Below are 24,501 nucleotides of genomic sequence, written 5' to 3' on the forward strand. Positions count from 1 at the left end.
CGAGCCTGAAACACACGGAGAGAACCACAGCCCGTGCATTAATGATACACGGCCAAAAGACAACGCATATATGACACTAGATGCCTTTGAGCTGCTACTTACATTGCATTTTTAGGTATTACAAGGTGGGCTCATTAGTATGTTTGCTACCCTAATGGTAGTTCACGCAAACATGCTGACTAAGTAAGCAGCTTACTAGATACATGTTTGCTATGTAGGAAGCACTTGATATCTGAATCTGCTGTTTATAGACATCTCCATAGATGCCCAAAAGCACTGTCTAGATAAACTGATCATTTAAATGACCTGAATGACATCTGAACCAAGCTCACTAGAAATGGCAAAAAATTGTCACAGTTGGTAAACCGTGATCTCGGGTTGTGCACTACGTGGGTGGAGTATGTGTGTTTTGCGTCAGCACTGATTATTTCATCGGGGCGTCTCCGCTAATTGTTCATCATCACCAGCTGTCACTCATTCCACTTCCCTATATATAATTCCCTGTCTAGCGTCTTGTGTTTGTCAGAGCGTTGTTAGTCATTCAGTGTCTCATGTTCTGCCTCCCATGTGTTTGTTTCTCGTCGTTGGATTGTCCTGTCTTCCCCGAACACCGTCCACTCCACCTCATCACTGGATCGCACCATTTACCTTCACGGCTCTTCCCCCCGCAGTTCCTGTGTCACACTCTCCTTCTGCCAACTCACCATTGCACCCCAGATCATCTGTGAGCTCTGCCTCTTCCTGGACTTTGCATTCCTGTCAAGATTACCAGTATCACCTGTCTTCGTGTTTATTGTTTGTTTTCATTTATTAAAATTTCATAACTCGCACTTGCTTCCTCCCACTCATTTGATGATTCTTTACAAAAATACAGAAATCCTGATCCAGTCTTATTTTAGGATCAGTGAGGTGCAATTATTCTTTTTCATTTTTTATATTTTCTATTTTTATTTTCATTTTAGTTAAGGTTTTGTTAGCTTTTTTTGAAAATATGTCTATATTAATTTTCAAGTTTAGCTTTAGTTACTTTAGTACACTAAGAAAAACTAAATGGTAATTAGCTGAAATAAAAGCTAAAATATATAAAGTTGCAATCCCGCACACAATCAATTCTAGCTAAATATAGAAGTATATTAACAAATTTCTGTTATTAACAACTTATGCCTCATGAAGGTCAGTGGGCTGAAACATTGCTTTTGTTAATAAACTTCAATATTTAGCAAGAACTGACAGTGTACGGGATTGCATCTTTTTTTATAATTTTTATATTTTGGACTTGACAGTTTTGTTGGACCTTTTCCCTAAGCACCTATCAGTTTATTAATTTGTATTATTATTTTATTTTAATTTTTTTCAGGTGTGCTGAGTTTGTGTTGAGTAAAATAAAAGCCAAAACGTATAGTTAAAATAACATAAGTACAAAAATGTAGCAAAACCATGCGATACATCCATATAATTTTATTATTATTATATATATATTTTTTAGTAAATATAAATATTTTACATTTCTCCATACATATATATATATATATTTATATATATATATATATATATATATATATATATATATATATATATATATATATATATATATATAAAGAGAGAGAGAGATAAAAAACATTTTTGCCATGAGAAATGAAATATGAATATGCCATCAGCAGTTGCTACATTGAAGTGCTATGGTATTATTATCTGATTCTATGCATATTGTATACACTGTGACAGATGTTTTTGAAACGGAAAATATAACGTTATATCAATTTGTTACTTTTAATACAAATGCTAGTTTTAAACATCCAACTGATATTTAACGTAAATATCCCAGCAGTTCAGTAATTCTCAAATACTAATAACAGGTACAGCAGTTCCGCGATAGTGAAATAGGACTTACGCAAACAGCGCATGGAAACTACCGTAACACTCTTCCGGGTGTCACGCTGCTTTAGATTTTTTGAACGTATGTTTCGTTCGAGAATACCAGCCTCCACCGCAGCGACGAAGTTTGACACCTTTCGCACACCGTAGGGTTAGTTTGTCTACGTCAGTGCGCATGCGTGTATTTACTCCGCTGTCATCAGCGTTCATTTCACAGAAGGTACAGTCTTGTTTTTACACTTTTATTATTATATTTTTATTCTTTTTGCGGAAGTGTTGAGAAGAATATGACGTTTTCTGAAATGTCAGTTCAACGTTGTTGTGTTTTAGTCTAAATTCATTGTTTAGTTGCAACAGAGCTCTTCAGAAATTCAGGATTTGATCAGTTTTATCGATAAACTGACGTTTAATCATATTTCTGTGTTAAGTTTCTCCTCCAAAATGTTTGGATTTTTATCATTAACGTTACTTGTATTATGATTGCAGTTGCTCATTTGATATTCATCATCATATTTATTATTGTTCAGGGGATAAAAACAAGAAAAGGTTTAATGTTACGAGTTTGTTGTTTCAGAAAAGCGTAAAGGTTATTTGTCAAATAATATTTCTGTTATTTAGTCTTCTGATTTGTACTATAGTATTTCGATAAGCGATTGTTTCCTTAAATATTATGTGAACTATAGAAAAATGTCATTGCACTAAATTTAAACTATAATATTTTTTTTCTCCATGTAATTGCAGTTAACATGCAATTGAGTGTCCAAAACATTACATTAAGTAAAAATTTTTTATGTAGATTATTTGTGACCCTGGAGAACAAAAGCAGTCATAAGTATGTTTGTAGAAATATCTGACAATACATTGCATGAGTCTAAATGGTCGATTTTTCTTTTATGCCAAACATCATTAGAATATTAAGTAAAAATAATGTTCTATTAAGATATTTTGTTAAAATTCTTACTGTAAATATATCAAAACTTAATTTTTGATTAGTAATATGCATTGCTAAGAACTTCATTTGAACAACTTTAAAGATGATTTTCTCAATATTTAGATTTTTTCACACCCTCAGTTTCCAGATTTTCAAATAGTTCTATCTCAGACAAATAATGTGCTATCATAACAAACCATACATCAATGGAAAGCTTTCAGCTGATGTATAAATCTCAGTTTCAAATAATTACCTGGTTTTGTGTTCCAAGGTCACATTTGAACAATAAGCATGCTAAAGTGTCCTTCTTTTTCACAAGGGTTCTTCTTCTATAACTAAAGTTTATTTATTAGCCATTTATCCTAAATCATTGCTCACTGTTTTGTCTGAATGTGTATCGCAGGGAGCATCCAGGCTGGACTCATGGACAGCAGTGAGGGTCCAGCCCAGAGGCCTGTTACTCTGGACATCGATGGAGCAGATGAGATGCTAGAGGCCTCCGTCCCGTCCCAGAACGACCCGACAGAAGAATCCTCCCAAGAGGAGAGCATCGACCTGGACGCCGAAGCGTTCGTTTCACCACAGGATGACAGCTGTCACTCTGAGAGCCCAATGGACAAGCTGAATGACCAGATGATGGAGAGCGTGATGATTTCTGACTCCCCGAATAGCGAGGAAGAGGACGTGGTTCCCATCGACTTGATTTTGGAGCAGAATGAAAATGAGGAGGCCAAAACACCTGACAGAGATACAGAAGGAAGAAACGAAGAGGTAAGCACAGCCAGCGCTGCTGAACCTGACGATGCATCTGAGGCTTTATGCAAAGAAGAGAACGAGGAGGAGAAGATTGTGCAGGTGGATGACAAAAGGGAAACTGTTGCACCAGACGACCTGAAACCACAGGCTCCCAAAACTCAGGAGACAGCGCTTGAGATGGATACGGATACAACCCCCAAAGACGAGGACGTCCCGGTGTGTACCATCTTCAGCCAAGGTGTGCAACCCAAAGCACAAGCTCTGATTCCCGACGGCTTTCAGCCCACGCTGGTAAAATCTCCAAGTTTTACCATTGGCAACACAGAAACCCCCAACAGACTGGTCCCTCAGGTGTGCCAGCCGAGCCCCAGCCTCAGCAAGTTCTTCACGGATAGCAGCGCGGTCAACCCCGCCTCAGACTTCTTCGATTCTTTTACAACGTCCACGTCTTTCATATCAATCAGCAACCCAAACGCAGAGTCGCCCAAGACAGCCGCCCCTCCTGAGTCTCCTCTCTTATCTGCTCCCACCGCGGCAGGCACATACTTCACCCCCGTCGCTTCCAAACCTCAAGTCAGTCCCGTAGAGCCCATGAACAAGCTCCAGGCTGTGTTCCCGAGTGGAGACGACCCCTTCGGAAGCGCTCTGATCACCAGTGATCTGGATAAGCGCTATGACGCATGGCTTCCCTCAGAAGACACCAGGAGAGTGCTGATATCGGTGGCCACACAGCAGATCAGTCCTGTCCAGATAGACATAGAGCAGCTGGCCATGCCTGGACTCAAGTTTGACAACCTGCAGGTCAGTGCAACAATACAGTTTAAAAACTTCAAAAATGAATTAATGTCATTATGAAAGGCTATCTTTGACCATTTTTAACAGGCTTTGTATTGCGTGTCAAGAGTGGATAGAAATGAACAGTCTGTATATCCAAGAAGAACCTTTGGCATCGATGGAAATGGTTCTTATTAGATGATTAAAAGGTCCTTCACACTAAGAAAAAATGGTTCTCTGGATAACTCTTCACTGAAAGGTCCTTTGAGGAACCCAAAATGGTTATGCACTGCGAAACTGCATTTTAAAAACATTGTTTTTAACAGAGCAGATGATGTAAAACACATCACCCAGTGACTTTTTGACACCCCAAGGGCTTTTGTGTAAACTAGAGATTGTATTTTTGTAATCTGCTCTCAGAGAGTTGGATCGAGCGCAGTGCATTGTGGGTGGTGAATTTACACCAAAGCAATTTATGTCTGTTTTCTCTAGTCATGTAGTACTAATTAAAATATTAATTATTTTAAAAAAGCATGATTGGTGCAAAATGAGAATATAATGTGTGATTTTATTTTATTTTTTTATTTTTTTATTTAAGGCAAACTGTTGCTTAAAAACCGCATGAGAATTTTGTGCCTTTTCGTCCATGTCCAGTACACTAACATAACTAATGCTTTCTAGCTTTGTTTTTAGTGGAAAATATGTTAGCTGCTACCATTCTTCAAGAAATGTATGCTTTTATTAAGAAAGGATGAATTAAATTGATCAAAGTGGCAGTAAAGACATTTGTAATATTACAAAATATTTGTATTTCTAATAAATGCTCTTCTTTTGAACTTTCTATTCACCAAAGATTCCTGAAAAATAAAAAGTATCTCGGTTTCCACAAAAATGTTATCAGCACAACTGTTTTCAACATGTTTCTTGAGCAGTAAATCATCGTATTATTCTGATTTCTGAAGATCATATGACACTGAAGACTGGAGGAATGATGCTTCACAGCAATCAATCACATTCTACAATATATTAACATAAAAAAAATGTTTAGGAAAAAATACTGTATTTTTATAATTAAGAAAAAACAATCTTTCAGGTCTTTAACTTGCAGTAAATAACATATTTAGTAAATTAACTATTTTTAGTTAACTAGGATATATCAAATAAACCAGAGACAGTAGTCACTTTTCATTGCTCTTGGTGTTTTAACTGTGTGTAACAGCGAGTGAAGCAGAAACTGAAGCTCTCGTGTTTTCAGGGCGATGCGGTGAAAGATCTCATGCAGCGTTTCTTGGGCGACCAGGCAGCTATGAAGAGACAGGTGCTCTCGGCCAACTCAGTGGAGCAGAACTTCCTCGGTCTCAAGCGGCTGATAGTGAGTAGCACATCATATGTATTGACTCATTTAAGCACAGACAGGCACCTGTTTGGTGGCTTTTTTGTGTTATGGCTGGGATATTTTAAGTTGGAGGTGAGCGGCACTTTTTGTACTTGTTCAACCTCTCCATTTCTTTCCGAGTTTCATGACTGTTCAAACTAACTTGTGGCAACTAGCACTGATTTGCCCCGATCTGTAAATTGGTGCAAAAATCTGAGCTAAAACCCTGCACTGTAATGTATTCCAGCCATTAGTTGGCAAAGGAGCTTCTTTTATAGCTTGTAGTTTCTCTGAGACTAGTGCAGGACAGACAAGCTAAATATAGTATAGTCAATCACAATTATTTGAATTGAATCCTCTCAATACAAACCCAATAGGACTTTTCCATTGGCTTTTTGATTATTGAAGAACATAAACTCTGTGTGACCAAACAAAAGTTTATGATTCTTACATGTTTTGTCCTATGTGATCTTCACAAATGAATACAACTTATGAATTTTGAAGCATAAATGCAACTGGCAGAAGTGAAAAGCTAAACACAGAACCAGAAACACTAAAGAGAAGTCGTTTCCAAAAATATGCTGTGGCTGCAGCACTGTTGAGAAAATAGTAATAGTCAAGAATTGAAGAGCTTTCGTTTTCTGTTAAATCGGATTATTAATTCTACACCACTCCATCCAATCAATTTCATTTTGATTAAACTCATTCAGATCAATTGAGGTGTTTGCATCAAGGCTTTTGTTTTCGATTGACCCTCCAATCTGATAATAAATAGGTTATTTGGATGCATGTAAACATGCTGATGTTGCTTGATTTTGTATTACTAGCAAAATCATCGAACACACATACAGCATGTATCAGGGATATTCAATATATCTTCCATATACATTGTATATCCGATAGTATTGGCCATCTCTGTCTGAGATTGTGTGTGTGCAGTGTTGTATCGAGCAGCATGAAGTGTCAGCTGGAGCTCTAGGAGCCCAAAATTACTGCCTCACTGATTTACCTCTGAACACACAGACAGGCCTGAGATGCGCAGCCTTGCCCGCTGTGCCCACGACCTTCACCGAAAGACAAGGAGACACTGTGTGTGTGTGTGTGTGTGTAGCCTGTGGAAGCTTGAGCTCTAATCCCCAGATCCTGGACTTCACAGACCAGATCACAAATCTCTGAAAGCAGAGAAACCCTCAGAAGTTCAGTGCACTGTATATAGCGAGGCATTCACAGGCAGTGCACTGTATTGCTTTAAAAAAAATACATTAACATTCATGCATTTGGCAGATGCTTTTACCCAAAGAGACTCACATTTCTTCCAAACTGTACGTTCATTAGTTCATGCATTCTCTGGGAATCAGACCCATGAACTTGGTGTTGATAGTCTCATGCATTACTGCTTGAGCAACAGAAATCATATGTGTGTGTTCTCTTGATAAAAGAAAGAAACATTTATCTTAATCATTTGCAGTTAATTACAAATATTGACACTGACTTGTCCCATCCAAACTTACTTTTTTAATAGGAAACATGTACTGAAAACATATTTTCATATTTTATTATTGTTAATAATATGCATGATAATAAGCACCTTGTTAATAGTGAGAACTGGTCCCTATACTAAAGTGTTACTGAAATTTTAAATGCAATTCAAATACGTAAATCTTTTGCCTATTTGTGTTTGTGTGGAGGTGGGTCATGGTGTTTTTTTTTTTTTTTCTCTGTAGTTTTGTGTGAAGGGTTGGTGTAGGGTTAGAGTAAGGGGATAGAAAATACAGTTTGCACTGTATAAAAACTAATACACCTATGGAGAGTCCCCATAGAACATGGAAACCCAACCTGTGTGTTTGAATAAGTGATGGTAACTTTTGATTAATTTTGCACTGTGCAATAGAAAAGCGTCACTTTGGAAAGGTTTGGAAAATAATTGTCATGGGCCTTGTGGATAAAGTTCTCTTCTTTTTATTGTTTACATATTGTCATGCGGTCGTGGTTTTAGTAAAGGCGCACGAAGGAGGAGTAGGAATAAATGGGTTTTTAATAAAATAAACAAACAAACTTTGACCATTCAGAATTAACATCAGTCCAGAGCGAAGAACAGAATGAAACCTTTTAAAGAAAGGGAAACAAAAGAGCAAATGAGATGATTAATATAACACAGGTGGAAACCAATGAATGAAGACTAACATGAGAACAGGAAATTAACCAAATGAGGACCGACAGGAACTAAACAGAAATCAAGAAGTGACACATACAGTATATTTGTACACAGGACAACTGTTGAAATAGTCTGGGACTGGGACTGCTGTAGAAGTGCTTGCTGATCCAGATCTGTCATCCCCAGAGAGAAGAGATGTGTGTTTCTCTTTTATTCTCTGTTTCTTCTGATCTGGCTCTTGTCTTCGTGCGGGGTTCCAGCGATTATTTTTGGCTTTTCTCGCTGCACCATCCTGACTTCCTCTCCAGCTGTTTAAAATAATGTTCCTCCAGCTTATTTCTATGCTGACAAAGGACTGAATCTCTTACTTCATTTCACGGTTCAGTTTAGATAGTGAGACAATTTAGGGATTTAGAAAAAAGATAAGATTGCATTTACATTGAATCAGTCACTTTAAGCTGTTAACTGTCACCCGTCCCCTCGGTGGGACGCCTGTTTACTTCACTATATTACAATTAAATCCTAATCTAATCATGACAAACTATATATCACTGGAAAGGTCTAAGACTCCTAAATAGATATTTTACCAATATTCTTTGTTAAAAATGATGTAACCTTTCACTCAGAAGTTGCTAATTGTGATTCGATTTATTTTCATTTTTTTTCTTTTTATAATTGCAATAGAAATGGCAAGTAGCATTGAATTAAACATGAAATTTGAAAGACTCGAATGGTATTTTCTTGTTAAATATGCTCCAATAATCTTTTTTTATTTACAACTTCAAAATGTTTTTTTTTTTTGTTTTTTTTTTTAAGATTGAAGTTTGAAGTTGATTTTAATAACGACTCATGAAATATCTGATGTGTTGATGAGAAGTCAAGCTGTGAAAGTGTATAACTGATGAAATGAGCCGCCATAGTGATGGTCTCAAACTGTCACAGGAAGCAGAAAGATGGGTCTGAAATCAGTATGATTTTCATTTATAAATAAATAAACTAATACATCCAAAGAAAGTCATTGACCTACTACTGAACTTAGAGCAGATTTTATGAGAACATCAGCCGATTCATTACTGCTAGACTGTATTAAATTAATGCTGTACAAATGAGTACGTTTATTGAAATTAAATGTGATGCTTTCATTTTGTACGTAGACTTTTTTCTAGAATTTAAGTAGAGTTTGAAAGCCATTCTTAATTCTGAATTACTGATTTTCAATCGCAAATTTTAATTTCACTTTGAAGTCATCCCATTGATTCCTATGTTTACTTAGTTTGATTTGTTGCCAGATTGAAAAGGGGAAATGTGTCTTGGACTGAATGTGTGTTTACACTGACAACCCTGATCCATGTGACTGGAAAGTACAATAAAAATGAATTATCTTCCTGTGTTTTTGTGATAAAAAGATGCAAATAGATCCTTGCCCTTTAACTCCCTTTCCTTCCACAACCAAACTGTGACAAACAGGGTTTCTGTTGCACTTTCAGGTTAGAAGCTATGAATAACTGTTTTACAAGGCTGTAGTCACATAAGTAAATAAAAAGGCCATTAATACATTGGTGATTTTTGAGTCTCTTTAAAAAGCAGAATGTCTGATCTGTCGTGTGTGTGTGTGTGTGTTTGGAGTCCCCGAGTATGCAGTATATCAGGAAGGACCCTCATTTCCCCTTTCATTGACTTCTCTTATGTTTTATCTCAGTGGTGGCTGCTGCTTTTGCCCATTTCCTGCCAGTGGTTTTCGGCTTCATTTACCACTCTAATGAAGATTTAGAGTCTCTGGGATCTTTGACTGAAGAGAGAGAGTGGGAGAGAGCAGAAAAGAAGGCAAGCAGAAGTGAGAGGAGGTTATGAGGCGATAAAAATGCAGAGGAGAGACTCTGCTCAGGATGAGAAATGAATACAGATGGGAAGACCGTGCTAACAAACAGCATCCCATCTAGGGGACTTGCACACCACCATGATCCAAATTACAGTCCTCTGCTCAAATCCCAAGTTAGATTGGTGTGAGAATTGCACAAAGTGTAACCAACAAGAAGTGTAACCAAAAAACTACATGAGGTCAAAGGGTGAATTTTTTTTATTAAGATCTATGAAAAATCTAGATATTTTTTAATCATATATTGTATTGTATCTATTTTGCTATTTTGCTAAAATGATTAAATGTATGTAAAATAACTTTGCCGATGCACGGTTTACAGACTTTGTCTTTACAATGGCATGCATTGAGTAAAGATCCTAGATTGTATTCCCTTTTTTTTTCAAGTTTTATGGAGTTATGGAAATATGTTACATCAGCTGTACAATTAGCATAGATTAGCACATCTATGACTCTTTCCTGTAAGATATTAAGATCACTATTGAGGTCCAAGTCTCACTATTAACTCATACTTTGTTGCTTATTCATAGTTAGTAAGTTAGTTGTTATGTTTGGGTATGGGGGGATCCAAAAGATGTTCATGCATAATATGCCATTAATATGGACTTTATAACTACTAATACACACCCAATATACTAGTAATATGCAATAGTGTCAATTGGTCCCTAAACTAAAGGGTTAACAAGATTAAATATGGCACTGCCCTTGCTAAAACATTTCTGTCTTTTGGATGAATCTCTTGCCATGTCTTGGCAAGACAAGTTTCATTTATGTGCAATGAGCTAGTTATTTTCTAACCCCTTTCAATCCAATCAAGATTTCATTCAGATCGAAATCAATCGAATTGATTGAGGGATTTACATGAAGACTTTTCAATCTAGTCATTATAACATTGATAACACGTACACAAACATTGATGGAGCTTAAATGGCGACCCCCCCTTCCTCACCTGGGACAGTCTGATCACCTTTCTTTGTTTCTCACCCCTAAGTATTGACCTCTCATCAGCCGTGTGAAGCCATCAGTGAGGACTACTGGACCAGACTCTTTACTTCAGGACAGGTTTCAATACACGGACTGGAGTATGTTTACATGTTTACTTCCTGTCACAGGGCTGTGTGCTGAGCCCATTCCTCTACTCCCTCTACACCCATGACTGCAAGCCTGTTCATGGATCCAACTCCATCATCAAGTTTGATGACACCATGGTGATTGGCCTCATTAGAGACAACGATAAAACTGCCTACAGGGAAGAGGTACAGCACCTGGTCACATGGTGCACTGACAACAACCTGCTCCTTAACAGCAGTAAGACAAAGGAGCTCATTATGGACTTAAGGAAGAAGAAAGTAAGCATGCATGACCCCATCCACATTAACAGGATGGTTGTTGAACGTGTCTCCAGCTTCAAGTTCCTGGAAACACCATCTCAGAGAACATGTCCTGGAGCACAAACACCTCCAGCCTGGTCAAGAAAGGCTCACCAGTGCCTTTTCTTCCTCAGGACACTGAAGAACAACCAGCTGTCTTCATCCATCCTGGGGAACTTTTAGCGGTGTGCGATCGAGAGCATCCTGACCAGTTGTATCACAGTCTGGTATGGAAACTGCTCAGTTGTTGACTGCAAGGCACTGCAGAGGGTGATGAAAACTGCCCGAGGCATCACAGGGACACCACTTCCTGCTCTTGAGGACATCCAGAGGAAACGCTGTCTACGACGAGCTCGCAGCATTCTCAAGGACTCCTCTCACCCTGACTATGAGTTAAACTTTGCTGTAAACAAGCCTGATATGTCAGTCCCCTGTTTGTATCACAGTAGATATTAATTCCATTTCGATGCTCATTTTGAAGGTTTTTAATTGGAAGTCTTGGCTTAATAAAAGGCAATGTACACCGTTTCACCTAATCTCATGTTAATCTTGAGTACCTATAGAGTAGTACTGCATCCTTCATATATCCAAAAAGTCTTTAGTTTTATCATATTTATAAAAGAAAAATACAGCTTTCCGATTCTTTTCTGAAAAAGTCGAGCTCCTGGAGGCGTGCCATGAGCGGAGCTATAATACTGATGTTTCGTGTTGTTTCCAGTAACATATCTTCACTTATGTGCTGATTTCCAACCAAAGACAGAAATCCGATGCAATTGTACTTACATGAATGGGGTCTTTTATCACAGGGACGGCTCCATGTTTTAATAGCAAACGATGTGCAAATCCAGCGTCGACTTGGGCCTTGTTTATAAAACATTCATCACTCAAATGACCAGAACACACAAACGCACTTGATACACTCCGTCGCTGCCCTGGAACAACAAACTGCATCCTCTGTTCATGTAACGCTGGGTTCTTGGGGAAGCTGAACATGGTAAACTTTCCCTCACATCCAAAAACGCACTTATTTGGAGGCATTCTTGAACAAATCCAATGCAGCGCTGCCGAGGATTTTGAAGCACGTTGATGTGCGCGGTCTCGCTCTCCTCTGGTCAACGTGTGTGCGTGCGCGCTTTTCCGGGAGAAATGCTCATATAAGGACTTCCGTTATCGTCTACGTCATTAGATCCATGATCGAAAAAAACCAGCCGAAACTTGTACCAACCCGGAAGTAAGATTTTCGGCACAGAAATTCTCAGTCATTCTTCTAAATTATTTTTTACAACTTTGGCCATGTTTAGCATGAGAATCCATTTCTTTAACGCTGTGAACAACTCTGAATACACGAAACACCATTGTACCCCCCCTTTAGTGTCTTCATCTCCTCTCACAGAGCACTAAGAACTGGAGGGCGGCTGTGGAGCTGACGGGCAGACTGCTGACGGCTCATGGTCAGGGCTATGGCAAGAGCGGCCAGCCCACCAACCACACCACTGACTCCCTGCAGGTGAGCAGAAGCACTAGCACACCGGGGCCAGATTCAGCTCGTGCCAGGAGTTACTAAAGACACATCGAAACATTAGCCATGAAAGGGCATGAGCACAGTTATTTTTGTGGCTGATGTTTTTGCATATGCATTTGTAGAAGTTTCACTTCCAGATGCCCAATTTATGGGAGGAGAGGATTTAAATTAATCATGCAAAGGTGATTGGCTAATATAACATTTGTTTTTATGATTGTTTCCTCAACGTTGCCTTTCTAAAACACTCCTGACAAACACATTTCAGTTATAATTGAATGAGGGCTAATGTAATGTTTAATGCATAAAATTTGAATTAGCACAAATTTATCTTATATAAATAACAAACAAAATAATCCTATTCAAATCTATGCAGTAAACAAACTATTAAAAAAGTAATCAAGAAGTAATCCGTAACCTTTTTACATATATTTATGTTACTAACTATAAAATTTTCGTCATTTTCGTAATTTGTTATCAGCAGCAGATTACATTTTGTAAGTAATCTACCCATTCTGCTGGCAGATCCCTTTAAATGATTAGTTCACGACATACACTTGTCTGTTATTATTGCCTTCTTTATATTTACGTTAACCTGCAAGATAATGTTTAATGGTAGTATTAACCCAGTCCGTGTAATACTGAAGATAATGATTGCTCAATATGGAGGCAATACTTGCTAGTTTCATAACGCCTAATTTCATCAGTAGATTTTATGACATTACTTGATATGCGCTCTATTTAACATGTTGAATGAATGCCAACACAGTAACCTACTATTTTAAAGACCAGAAAACACTGGTAAACTACACTTACAGAAAGAAGTAAATGTTGGTTAGTTTTATTGAAGCAGAGCGCTCTTTTCTCTCTACAGCTGTGGTTTGTGCGTCTCTCTCTTCTGGTGAAGCTCAACCTTTTCCAGAATGCAGAGCTGGAGTTTGAGCCCTTCGGGAATCTCGATCATCCAAATCTCTACTACGAATATTATCATACTGTTTACCCTGGAAGAAGAGGTAAGAGTTCTGGAGTTATTTAACTACAGTTCATGCAGAAGGCCATGTTAAGATGTTGAGGAATAGCTATCCATACAAAGAAATCACTCAATTATTCAAAAAGATGCATTAAATCAATTAATAGTGAGAGTAAAGACATTTAACATGTTATGCAGTTATGTTATGTAATATACAGGCTTAGTGAGCAAAAGAGATCTCTTTAAAAAACATTAAAAAATATTACTGTTCAAAAACTTTTGCCAGGAAGTGAAGTTCTTTCTCAAAAGCAATCATAATATCAGCCCATCACCCAACAGAGCTTTATTTCAAGACATGCAGATATATAATATAGAAAGTTATATATTAGGTCTGCGTTACAGGATCGGTCCTGATATCAAAGTGGCGCATGATCAAAGCCACTCATTTCACCAGCATGGAGTCTGTTTCTTGACAGAAAAACAGAAGAGAAAGAGCATGCATTAGTGTTGATATCTATCTCTGTGTTTGTTTTGCATGCTCTAGGCTCGATGGTGCCCTTCTCCATGCGTGTTCTGCACGCCGAGCTCCCTCAGTACATGCTGAAGCCTCAGGAAACTCTGGACCGTCTCCACAGAATAAAGAACGTCTGTCAGAAGGTGACCTGAACTTTACACCTCAGCGCTCGCACCTGCAGGCAAATTGAATTAGCCTCGCTGTAATTAGTGCTGTAAAACTTCTGCTCCTGTCCTTTCACAGATCCTGAGTAACCTGCAGGAGGGTTTAGCTGAGGACGGGAGTATGATGAACCTCACGCAGGACAACAGACTTGGTACAGACCACTCAAATCTGTCCTCTGTGGCTAGTGCAGGTCAAATACATAGTGCTGTTGAGTCAGAAAGAATGAAAAATCTGTCACCTTTCACTCACCCTTCAAACTAGTTATTTATACATTTATATTGATATTTTCATGTAAGTTAAGATGATTGAATTATAGCACAGACTTATAAAGAGATTTGCAGAGATATAACTTTCTTAAAGTCTGCGTCGAGGATAATGTTTAAATACTGTTTTCTAATATTAAAATACTTTCTAGCATTAGGCAATGCCCAGACTCCCTGTTGGGACAAAAATAGGGAAAATATCAACACAAAAAAGAAAACTGTGCTTGTCATGTCTGTTTGAGGTCAAAAAAGAAAATTTATATATATTAAACATAAACATATAGTTCAAAAAAAAAAAAAAAAAAAAAAAAAAAAAAATATATATATATATATATAAACATTAATTAATGGGGAAACTTACATTTAACAATGAGCAAGACATTTATTTTATTTATTTTTTATTAATCTTTTGAACATTCATAAAAATACAAAAATTAATTGTTAGTTCATTACATTTACATTTATGTATTTAGCAGATGCTTTTATCCAAAGCGACTTAGTGCATTTATGCTATACAATTTTTTTTTTTTTTAAACCAATATGTGTGTTCCCTGGGAATCAAACCCAGGACCTTTTGTGCTGCTAACACAATTCTCTACCACTGAACCACAGGAACAGTTCATGTTATCTCCGATCAATTAAATAATACAAATATATAATGTATTTTTCGGACTATAAGTTGCACCTAAGTATAAGTCGCATCAGTCCCAAAATCCGTCATGACGAGGAAAAAAACATAAGTCGCACTGTACTATAAGTCGCATTTATTTAGAACCAAGAACCAAGAGAAATCATTACCGTCTCCAGCCGCGAGAGGGCACTCTATGTTTTCATTGTAGACTACAGGAGCAGTGAGCAGCATAGAGCGCCCTCTCGCGGCTGGAGACGGTAATGATTTCTCTTGGTTCATTTCTCTTGGTTCATGTCAAATTAATTTTGATAAATAAGTCGCAGGACCAGCCAAACTATGAAAAAAAAGGTGTGACTTATAGTCCAGAAAATACGGTACTTTAGATTTGAATAATATATGCTGACATTAATGTTAGGTTGATGATTATTAATTTTTGTTAAAATTTCTTTTTTTTTACATTTAATTAAAATTGAATAATATATACTATGCGTGTATACACTCACCGGTCACTTTATTAGGTACACCTGTTCTAAGTATTTTAAAAACTGCTGATCTACTGGGATTTTCATACACAACCGTCTCTAGGGTTTACAGAGAATGATCTGAAAAAGAGAAAATATCCAGTGAGCAGCAGTTGTGTGGACAGAAATGCCTTGCTGATGTCAGAGGAGAATGGGCAGACATACATTTATGCAAAATGTATTTTAAGATTGGTATTTACTTTCCTGCCCCTTGAAATACATTTTGTAATATATTGACATTTTGTTTAAATGAAATATATTTTTAGTGTGAAAAATAACAATACTTTTGGTCCACAGTATATATATTAGTATATATTTGTAATATATATTCGCCACGGAAAAGTCTATATTTTTAAACATCACCATTAAACTTGTAGCCTCTAAGCTTTGTCTGGCCCATGAGTCTGCTCTCTAAAGCTACCTGAGAAGAAGCCGTCGATGGTAGAGTAAGATCCTGTCTCAAGCGATCCATCAGAGCTGATAGCAGATGCATCTGTAAGACTTGCATGCTCCATTGATTTCCTCACATGTTGTTTTGGTGAAGACAGAGATAAATACATGCTTCAGCGTAGCTGTGAGGAGAGTGTGTGATTTCAGCAGCCCCCTGACGTCTGTGGGTGTGATGTGCTTTCAGCGGGACGTCTGTAGCAGAGCTCTCACCCTGAACCCTTTCTGTCTGGCTGTTCATTGCTTCTGTGTGCCCCCTGGCAGCATGAGGAAGAGCAGGATTGATTCAGATAGACCACATACATACTATAATCCTGTAACATTGAAGGTGCAAATTTTGTCTGAGCTGTAGGTGTTTGCAGTATCAAGAAGCAAAACTAGTTTTCTATACAGTATATTTTTTGGATATTTCAAACAGTTTTTGGAGTCATCTTCAACGTTTGGTTTCTGCGTAGACCTGTGCATTCACCTCTCTTGCAAACACTACATGTGCGAATCAGGCAGTGATGTAGAATCGGTAGGAGGGGCAAACAGGCAGTGATGTAGAATCGGTAGGAGGGGCAAACAGGCAGTGATGTAGAATCGGTAGGAGGGGCAAACAGGCAGTGATGTAGAATCGGTAGGAGGGGCAAACAGGCAGTGATGTAGAATCGGTAGGAGGGGGAAACAGGCAGTGATGTAGAATCGGTAGGAGGGGCAAACAGGCAGTGATGTAGAATCGGTAGGAGGGGCAAACAGGCAGTGATGTAGAATCGGTAGGAGGGGCAAACAGGCAGTGATGTAGAATCGGTAGGAGGGGAAAAACAGGCAGTGATGTAGAATCGGTAGGAGGGGCAAACAGGCAGTGATGTAGAATCGGTAGGAGGGGAAAAACAGGCAGTGATGTAGAATCGGTAGGAGGGGCAAAACAGGCAGTGATGTAGAATCGGTAGGAGGGGCAAACAGGCAGTGATGTAGAATCGGTAGGAGGGGCAAACAGGCAGTGATGTAGAATCGGTAGGAGGGGCAAACAGGCAGTGATGTAGAATCGGTAGGAGGGGAAAAACAGGCAGTGATGTAGAATCGGTAGGAGGGGCAAAACAGGCTGTGATGTAGAATCGGTAGGAGGGGCAAAACAGGCAGTGATGTAGAATCGGTAGGAGGGGCAAAACAGGCAGTGATGTAGAATCGGTAGGAGGGGCAAACAGGCAGTGATGTAGAATCGGTAGGAGGGGCAAACAGGCAGTGATGTAGAATCGGCAGGAGTGCAAACGGGCAGTGATGTAGAATCGGTAGGAGGGGCAAACAGGCAGTGATGTAGAATCGGTAGGAGGGGCAAACAGGCAGTGATGTAGAATCGGCAGGAGTGCAAACGGGCAGTGATGTAGAATCGGTAGGAGGGGCAAACAGGCAGTGATGTAGAATCGGCAGGAGTGCAAACGGGCAGTGATGTAGAATCGGTAGGAAGGGCAAACAGGCAGTGATGTAGAATCGGCAGGAGTGCAAACGGGCAGTGATGTACTAACGGTAGGCGGCGCAAACAGGCAGTGATGTTGAATCGGTATGCGGCACAAACAGGCAGTGATGTTGAATCGGTATGCGGCACAAACAGGCTGTGATGTAGAATCGATAGGCGGCGCAAACAGGCAGTGATGTAGAATCGGTAGGAGGGGCAAACAGGCAGTGATGTAGAATCGGTAGGAGGGGCAAACAGGCAGTGATGTAGAATCGGCTCTGCGCAGATTTTGCTCATCTCAAATGAGCTTATTGATCATCTTCTTTGGCGGCGGTGCTTAGAATATCCCACATTCTTTCTGACAGACTTCGTTCAATATCGGCTGTTTTTAGAGTAACAACAAAGTGTTGAGTTCTGAAACTTACAGGATGGTTTCATAGAACAAAAGATCAAGGGAATTTTAGTTTCTCAGTTCATGACCCATTTAATTAGTATGCTTTCAGGAATATTCTCACATTTCTGATTTGTGTGTCAGGAGTGGAGGAAGCGTGATATTGTCGGTCTGTGTGGTCACACAACATCAGAACTGAGACACATATGCTAAAGTCTGTTCACACACACACACACACATATGAGATCAGATCGGCTCACTGATGGGGGTCTACAGTGAGCCAGAGGGGGAAAATAAATGCAATTGTCACTGTGTCTTTTCCTCCTGCACTATAATTCCCGCCAGCAGACAAATAATTGATGGTTTAGAGCCAGGAAAAAGGATGGAAAGACTGCAATTTCCAATTTTATTCCATTTACTCAGTCTCTCTCTCTCTCTCTCTCTCTCTCTCTCTCTCTCTCTCTCTCTCTCTCTCTCTCTCTCTCTCTCTCTCTCTCTCTCTCTCTCTCTCTCTCTCTCTCTCTCTCTCTCTCTCTGCTCTGCTCTGCTCTGTGTTTCAGCCTCCATCCAGCTGTGGAGGTCACGTCTGAGCAGAGTGATGTACTCCATGGCCAACTGTCTGCTAATGATGAAGGTATGCGAGTGGAAGAGATAGCAAACACATACTCACTCACACATTCATATGTGACCTGAATCATATCTGTGCACATGCTCAGACTCTAGGGTTAGAGAAAGAACAGGCTTTCCTTCCAGCAGGTGCCTACTGAGAAAATAGCTTTTCTGATTACTGTTCTACTGGTAAAACAGTGTGTATGCACACATAGTCTACTGTTCTCTGTAGTATACCAGTCTTTCAGTAGCTAAAGAAATAACTGTTTTTTGCAAGTTATCATGTTCAACAAGTGCCATCTGCTGGCCAAAGACTGTAGTGACACACATTGGTTAGCAGACTCGCACCGAATAAACTCACAAAACTGAATCCTTGTTGTAGTGCATCTTTTTATATGTCAATTTTATTCCTGATTTATGTTAATATATATATCACTTATGTTTTGATTTATTTTCTATACAATACACATAAAAGGGTAACACTTTAGTATAAGACTCCATTCTCACTATTAATTAGTCACTTATTAGCATGCCTATTATTAACATCCAACTCACTTTTGGTCTTTTCTGTGACCACGTCTGTCAAGCTCAATGATAAAAATGTATCTTAACAGTAGTTCATACACCTTTGAATGAGATAAACTATCATCTGCAGCTGTCAAATCTCATTCACCCCGCAATATTCAAACGTACACGTCACAATGCATTTGGTCTGTTCCTCACACAAAACTATGACTTTAGGAATCATGGAATGAATCACTAGAGGTTCCTAACAGTCATTATATGCATTTTGTGGTAGTGTCATGGTGTTTTTTTTTCTATTGGAGCTTGGCAGTCATTAAGAGTATTTCAGCAGAACGCAGGTTCGAAGCAGTGAGATGGTGTGTAATCCTGACAGACTTGTAAAAGGTGTTTATTTTCTCTTTGACATGAAGGACTTTGTGCTGGCAGTGGAGACGTATCAATCCATCATCGAGTACGAGCCGGAGCAAAGAGTGCAACTGCTGAGTGGAATGGGCCGCATTTTCCTACAGGTGCATCAGATGGCATCGACAGCAAAACACCGTTTACAATTCTGAACTTTATTATGTACACTACTGTCCAAAAGTTTGCAGTCAGTCATTTTGAGAAATTAAGAATTATGTCCATCAAGGGCACATCAAAGGTCTGGAAAAAAATAAAAATAATAAAATGCTGTAAAGCTTCACGTTGGACCAATTTTTGGTTGAAATACGCCGTGTTTACCTGTAAGTGGAAAGCCACAGAACGTCTGCCGGATGAGGGAACGATGTCTTCGCTCTGCAGAGTTGCTTGTTTTTGAAGAGGATCAGAGAGTGTACTTCTCTTTTCATGTTTTATCTCCACACAGACCATAATTAATGTTCTGTTTGTTCATATGATTAGATTGGAGACATCAGAACTGCTGAGAAGTATTTTCAGGATGTGGAGAAAGCCTGTCAATCAAAGGGAAAAACACCTGATGAAGACACCTCAGTGCTGATGAACAGGTGAGCGCTGATTTCTGCCCTGACCTCTGGTCATTCCATGAAATCTGTTGACACTCCAGCCCATCAAATGCTGGAATAACTGATTGTTTTTATTCATTTTTGAAAGATGTGTTTAAAGTTTCTTCTGCTCATCGAGGCTGCATTTATTTGATACAAAAATACAGTAAAAACAGTTATATTGTGAAATAATTTTACATTTTAATATACCTGTTTTCTATGTGAATATGTTCAACTGTAATGTATTTCTGTGATCAAACTGTATTTTCAGTATCATTAATCCAGTCTTCAGTGTCACATGATCTTCAGTTATTAATAATGGTTCTTCTTATTATGAATATTTAAAACACTTGTGTTTTTTAACCTAACATTTTTGTGGAAATCATGTTACTTTTTCAGGATTCTATGAGCAATATTTACTTAAATATAAGAATTTTAAATAGGTATTTTAAATGATTTGATGATTTAAATCTTTGTATATTAATAAATTGATATAAAAAAATGTATTTCCTGTCACTTTTGATCAGTTTAATGTGCTCTTATTGAATAAAAGTTTTAATTTGTTTATTTTTATTTTGTTGATGTTGTGCATTTTGGTTTATTAGCATCATTTGGCAGCACAAATGTTTTCAACATTGATAATAATCAGAAATGTTTCTTGAGCAGTAAATCAGTATAAAAGAATGATTTCTGAAGATCATGTGACACTGAAGACTGGAGGAATGATGCTGAAAATACAGCTGCACATTACAGAAATAAGTTACTATAAAAAAATTATTTTTGATTAAATAAATGCATCCTTAACAAGCTTTCAGAAGCATTTGTTCATCTGTAGTATACGTGCTTCTGTGACTCTCCTGAAGCTGGATGTGATGTCGTCCACAGGGCTTTTGTTTATCTGAGTCAGAATAACTATGCAGACGCGCACATGTGTTTCTCCAGCGTCCTGAAACTCGATCCCAAGAACCCAGTGGTAAGTTGAACACGTTACTGAGTGATGCACTGCCAGACAAATAGCACTGGATAGCCTGCCAGCGATAACAAGGCCAACTTTGTTCTTCAGGCAAACAACAATGCAGCCGTGTGTCTGTTGTATTTGGGAAGGCTGAAGGAGTCCCTGGGCCAGCTGGAGAGCCTGGTGCACAAAGACCCAGCGCTCTACCTGCACGAGAGCGTGCTGTTCAACCTCACCACCATGTACGAGCTGGAGTCTTCGCGCAGCACACAGAAGAAACAGGCTCTGCTGGAGGCCACCGCCTGTAGAGAGGGAGACAGCTTCAACGTCCAGTGTCTCAAGCTAGTATGAGACAACACAGTCCAACACGCAGGACACTACCGGATGAACGAGTGAAAATACTGTTCTGCTTTTGGAGCTTTTACAAGTTCACATATGTTGTGCTTACCATGTACAGACAGGACCAAAGTTAACATGATAACTCAATGATATTTGCGCCACACAGAGCAGAAAAAGGGTTAAAATTACATGCGTTTCAAGAATCAAGAGAAATGCTTTTAAATGCATTAAGTGATTGTTTTCAAAGAGTCTAAGCTAATTATAACTGTACTGTGTATTTCTGAAGATGAAAAAAGGAAATCTTGTTAATAAATGTGTTAAAACCTGACCTGATGTTGAGATGTGGTTTATTAATGCGCCATATATTTATTTTGTTTTTGTACTCTTTTGCCAATTATTTGATTTCAAATTGGCATTTTCCTGCCACTTTAAATAAAAAAGGCTACTTTTTTTGAACTCCTCCTAGATTGTTTGTTCAATTCACATGAAACATGGTACACCAAGACCATCATGACTAAAAGCTGAGAAAACTGATTCATCAAAGTGTTTTAATTATATAATCCAATCAAACAGTCTGGCATCGCCCATTTTGACTAATAAACCTATGTCTGCTTGTCTAACACAATGTCAAAATATGTCAGTACGGGGTGCTGCAACTCCTCAGCAGTTTCAAGATTAAATTCAATGTAATTCTTCTTTAGTGCCCGTGCTAACCAAGCCTTGAAAAATCAATCCTACAAAACAACAAAAATGCCAGCCATCAGTTAATAACATGCATTTTGTTATGGTGACTGATCGCAATAAAAATTTGCACAATGTATGAGGCTGTATACTATATTTGCTGAGAATCTAATTTACATTTTTTTTGCTAACATCTCTGTAATTGTAAATGCTGGAACTTTTTCTGAATCATCCAGTGCCTCCAGATCACACAGTCACCTGGCCACTTTATTAGGTACACCTGTTCAGTTGCTTGGTAACACAAATTGCTAATCAGCCAATCACATGGCAGCAAGTCAATGCATTTAGTCATCTAGATGTGGTGAAAACGACTTGCTGAAGTTCAAAACGAGCATCAGAATGGGGAAGAAAGGAGATTTAAATGACTTTGAACATGGAATGGTTGTTGGTGCCAGACAGGCTGGTCTAAGTATTTAAAAAACTGCTGATCTACTGGGATTTTCACACACAACCGTCTCTAGGGTTTACAGAGAATGATCTGAAAAAGAGAAAATATCCAGTAAGCAACAGTTTTGTGTATGAAAATGCCTTGTTGATGTCAGAGGTCAAAGGAGAATAGGGAGACTAGTTATAGATGATAGAAAAGCAACAGAAACTCAAATAACCACTCATTACAACCAAGGTATGCAGAATACCATCTCGGAACACACAACACATCAAACCCTGAAACAGATGATCTACAGCAGCAGAAGACCACACCGGGTGCCGCTCCTGTCAGCTAAGAACAGGAAACAGAGACTACAATTCACACAGGCTCGTCAAAATTGGACGATAGAAGATTGGAGAAACGTTGCCTGGTCTGATGAGTCTCGATTTCCACATACAGATGATAAGGTCAGTATTTGGTGTAAAGACCATAAAAGCATCCTGCCTTGTCTCAATGGTTCAGGCTGGTGGTGGTGTAATGGAGTGGGGATATTTTCTTGGCACACTTTGGGCCCCTTAGTACCAATCGAGCATCGTTTAAATGCCACAGCTTACCGGAGTATTGTTGCTGACCATGTCCATCACTTTATGACTACAGTGTAAAGTACCCATCTTCTGATGGCTACTTCCAGCAGGATAATGCACCATGTCACAAAGCTCAAATCATCTCAGACTGGTTTCTTGAACACGACAATGAGTTCACTTTACTCAAATGGCCTCCACGGTCACCAGATCTCAATCCAATAGAGCAGATTTGGCATGTGGTGGAACAGGAGATTTGCATCATGGATGTTCAGCCGACAGATCTGCAGCAGCTGTGTGATGCTATCATGTCAATATGGACCACATTTTCTGAGAAATGTTTCCAACACCTTTTTGAATCTATGCCATGAAGAATTAAGGCAGTTCTGAAGGCAAAAGGGAATCCAACCCAATACTAGCGAGGTGTACCTACTAAAGTGGCCATATATATATATATATATATATATATATATATACATACAGGTGCTGGCCATTTTTTCACTAATTCCATTCAAAAATTGAAACTTGTATATTAAATTCATTCATTACACACAGACTGATATATTTCAAATGTTTATTTCATTTAATTTTGATGATTATAACTGATAACTAAGGGAAATCCCAAATTCAGTATCTCAGAAAATTTGGATATTACTTAAGACCAATACAAAGAAAGGATTTTTAGAAATCTTGGCCAACTGAAAAGTATAAAAATGAAAAGTATGAGCATGTACAGCACTCAATACTTAGTTGGGGCTCCTTTTGTCTGAATTACTGCAGCAATGCGGCGTGGTATGGAGTCGATCAGTCTGTGGCACTGCTCAGGTGTTATGAGAGCACAGGTTGCTCTGATAGTGGCCTTCAGCTCTTCTGCATTCTTGGGTCTGGCATATCACATCTTCCTCTTCACAATACCCCATAGATTTTCTATGGGGCTAAGGTCAGGCGAGTTTGCTAGCCAATTAAGAACAGGGATACCATGGTCCTTAAACCAGGTACTGGTAGCTTTGGCACTGTGTGCAGGTGCCAAGTCCTGTTGGAAAATGAAATCTGCATCTCCATAAAGTTGGTCAGCAGCAGGAAGCATGAAGTGCTCTAAAACTTCCTGGTATACGGCTGTGTTGACCTTGGACCTCAGAAAACACAGTGGACCAACACCAGCAGATGACATGGCACCGCAAAACATCACTGACTGTGGAAACTTTACACTGGACCTCAAGTAACATGGATTGTGTGCTTCTCCTCTCTTCCTCCAGACTCTGGGACGCTGATTTCCAAAGGAAATGCTAAATTTACTTTCATCAGAGAACATAACTTTGGACCACTCAGCAGCAGTCCAGTCCTTTTTGTTTTTAGATGCTTCTGACGCTGTGTGTTGTTCAAGAGTGGGTTGACATAAGGAATGCGACAGCTGAAACCCATGTCTTGCATACGTC

The 24,501-nt window shown here is 38.8% G+C and overlaps 1 protein-coding gene across 1 annotated transcript; it reads left to right on the forward strand.

Annotated features, from left to right (window-relative positions):
* The first annotated feature begins 1,972 nt into the window (after window positions 1-1,972).
* LOC132113082 (trafficking protein particle complex subunit 12-like) lies at window positions 1,973-21,704 on the forward strand. The gene is made up of 12 exons (XM_059520897.1): window positions 1,973-2,095; window positions 3,210-4,363; window positions 5,592-5,708; window positions 12,506-12,619; window positions 13,506-13,644; window positions 14,146-14,258; window positions 14,359-14,431; window positions 18,529-18,602; window positions 19,513-19,611; window positions 19,982-20,085; window positions 20,968-21,055; window positions 21,146-21,704. Exons 2-12 carry the CDS (start codon window positions 3,230-3,232, stop codon window positions 21,386-21,388), a joined length of 2,298 nt encoding a protein of 765 aa, XP_059376880.1. The 5' UTR covers window positions 1,973-2,095; window positions 3,210-3,229; the 3' UTR covers window positions 21,389-21,704.
* Window positions 21,705-24,501: the final 2,797 nt, after the last annotated feature.

The sequence above is a fragment of the Carassius carassius genome, chromosome 32 (genome assembly GCF_963082965.1).
Source record: "Carassius carassius chromosome 32, fCarCar2.1, whole genome shotgun sequence".
Taxonomy (NCBI): Eukaryota; Metazoa; Chordata; class Actinopteri; order Cypriniformes; family Cyprinidae; genus Carassius; species Carassius carassius.

Bases quoted from the DNA above. Each gene is read 5' to 3' on its own strand.
- LOC132113082 (XM_059520897.1), top strand. From the start codon at position 3,230: ATGGACAGCAGTGAGGGTCCAGCCCAGAGGCCTGTTACTCTGGACATC. The intron at 5,709-12,505 runs GTGAGTAGCACA...CTCCTCTCACAG, and splicing joins TCGGTCTCAAGCGGCTGATA to AGCACTAAGAACTGGAGGGC. The intron at 18,603-19,512 runs GTATGCGAGTGG...TTTGACATGAAG, and splicing joins ACTGTCTGCTAATGATGAAG to GACTTTGTGCTGGCAGTGGA.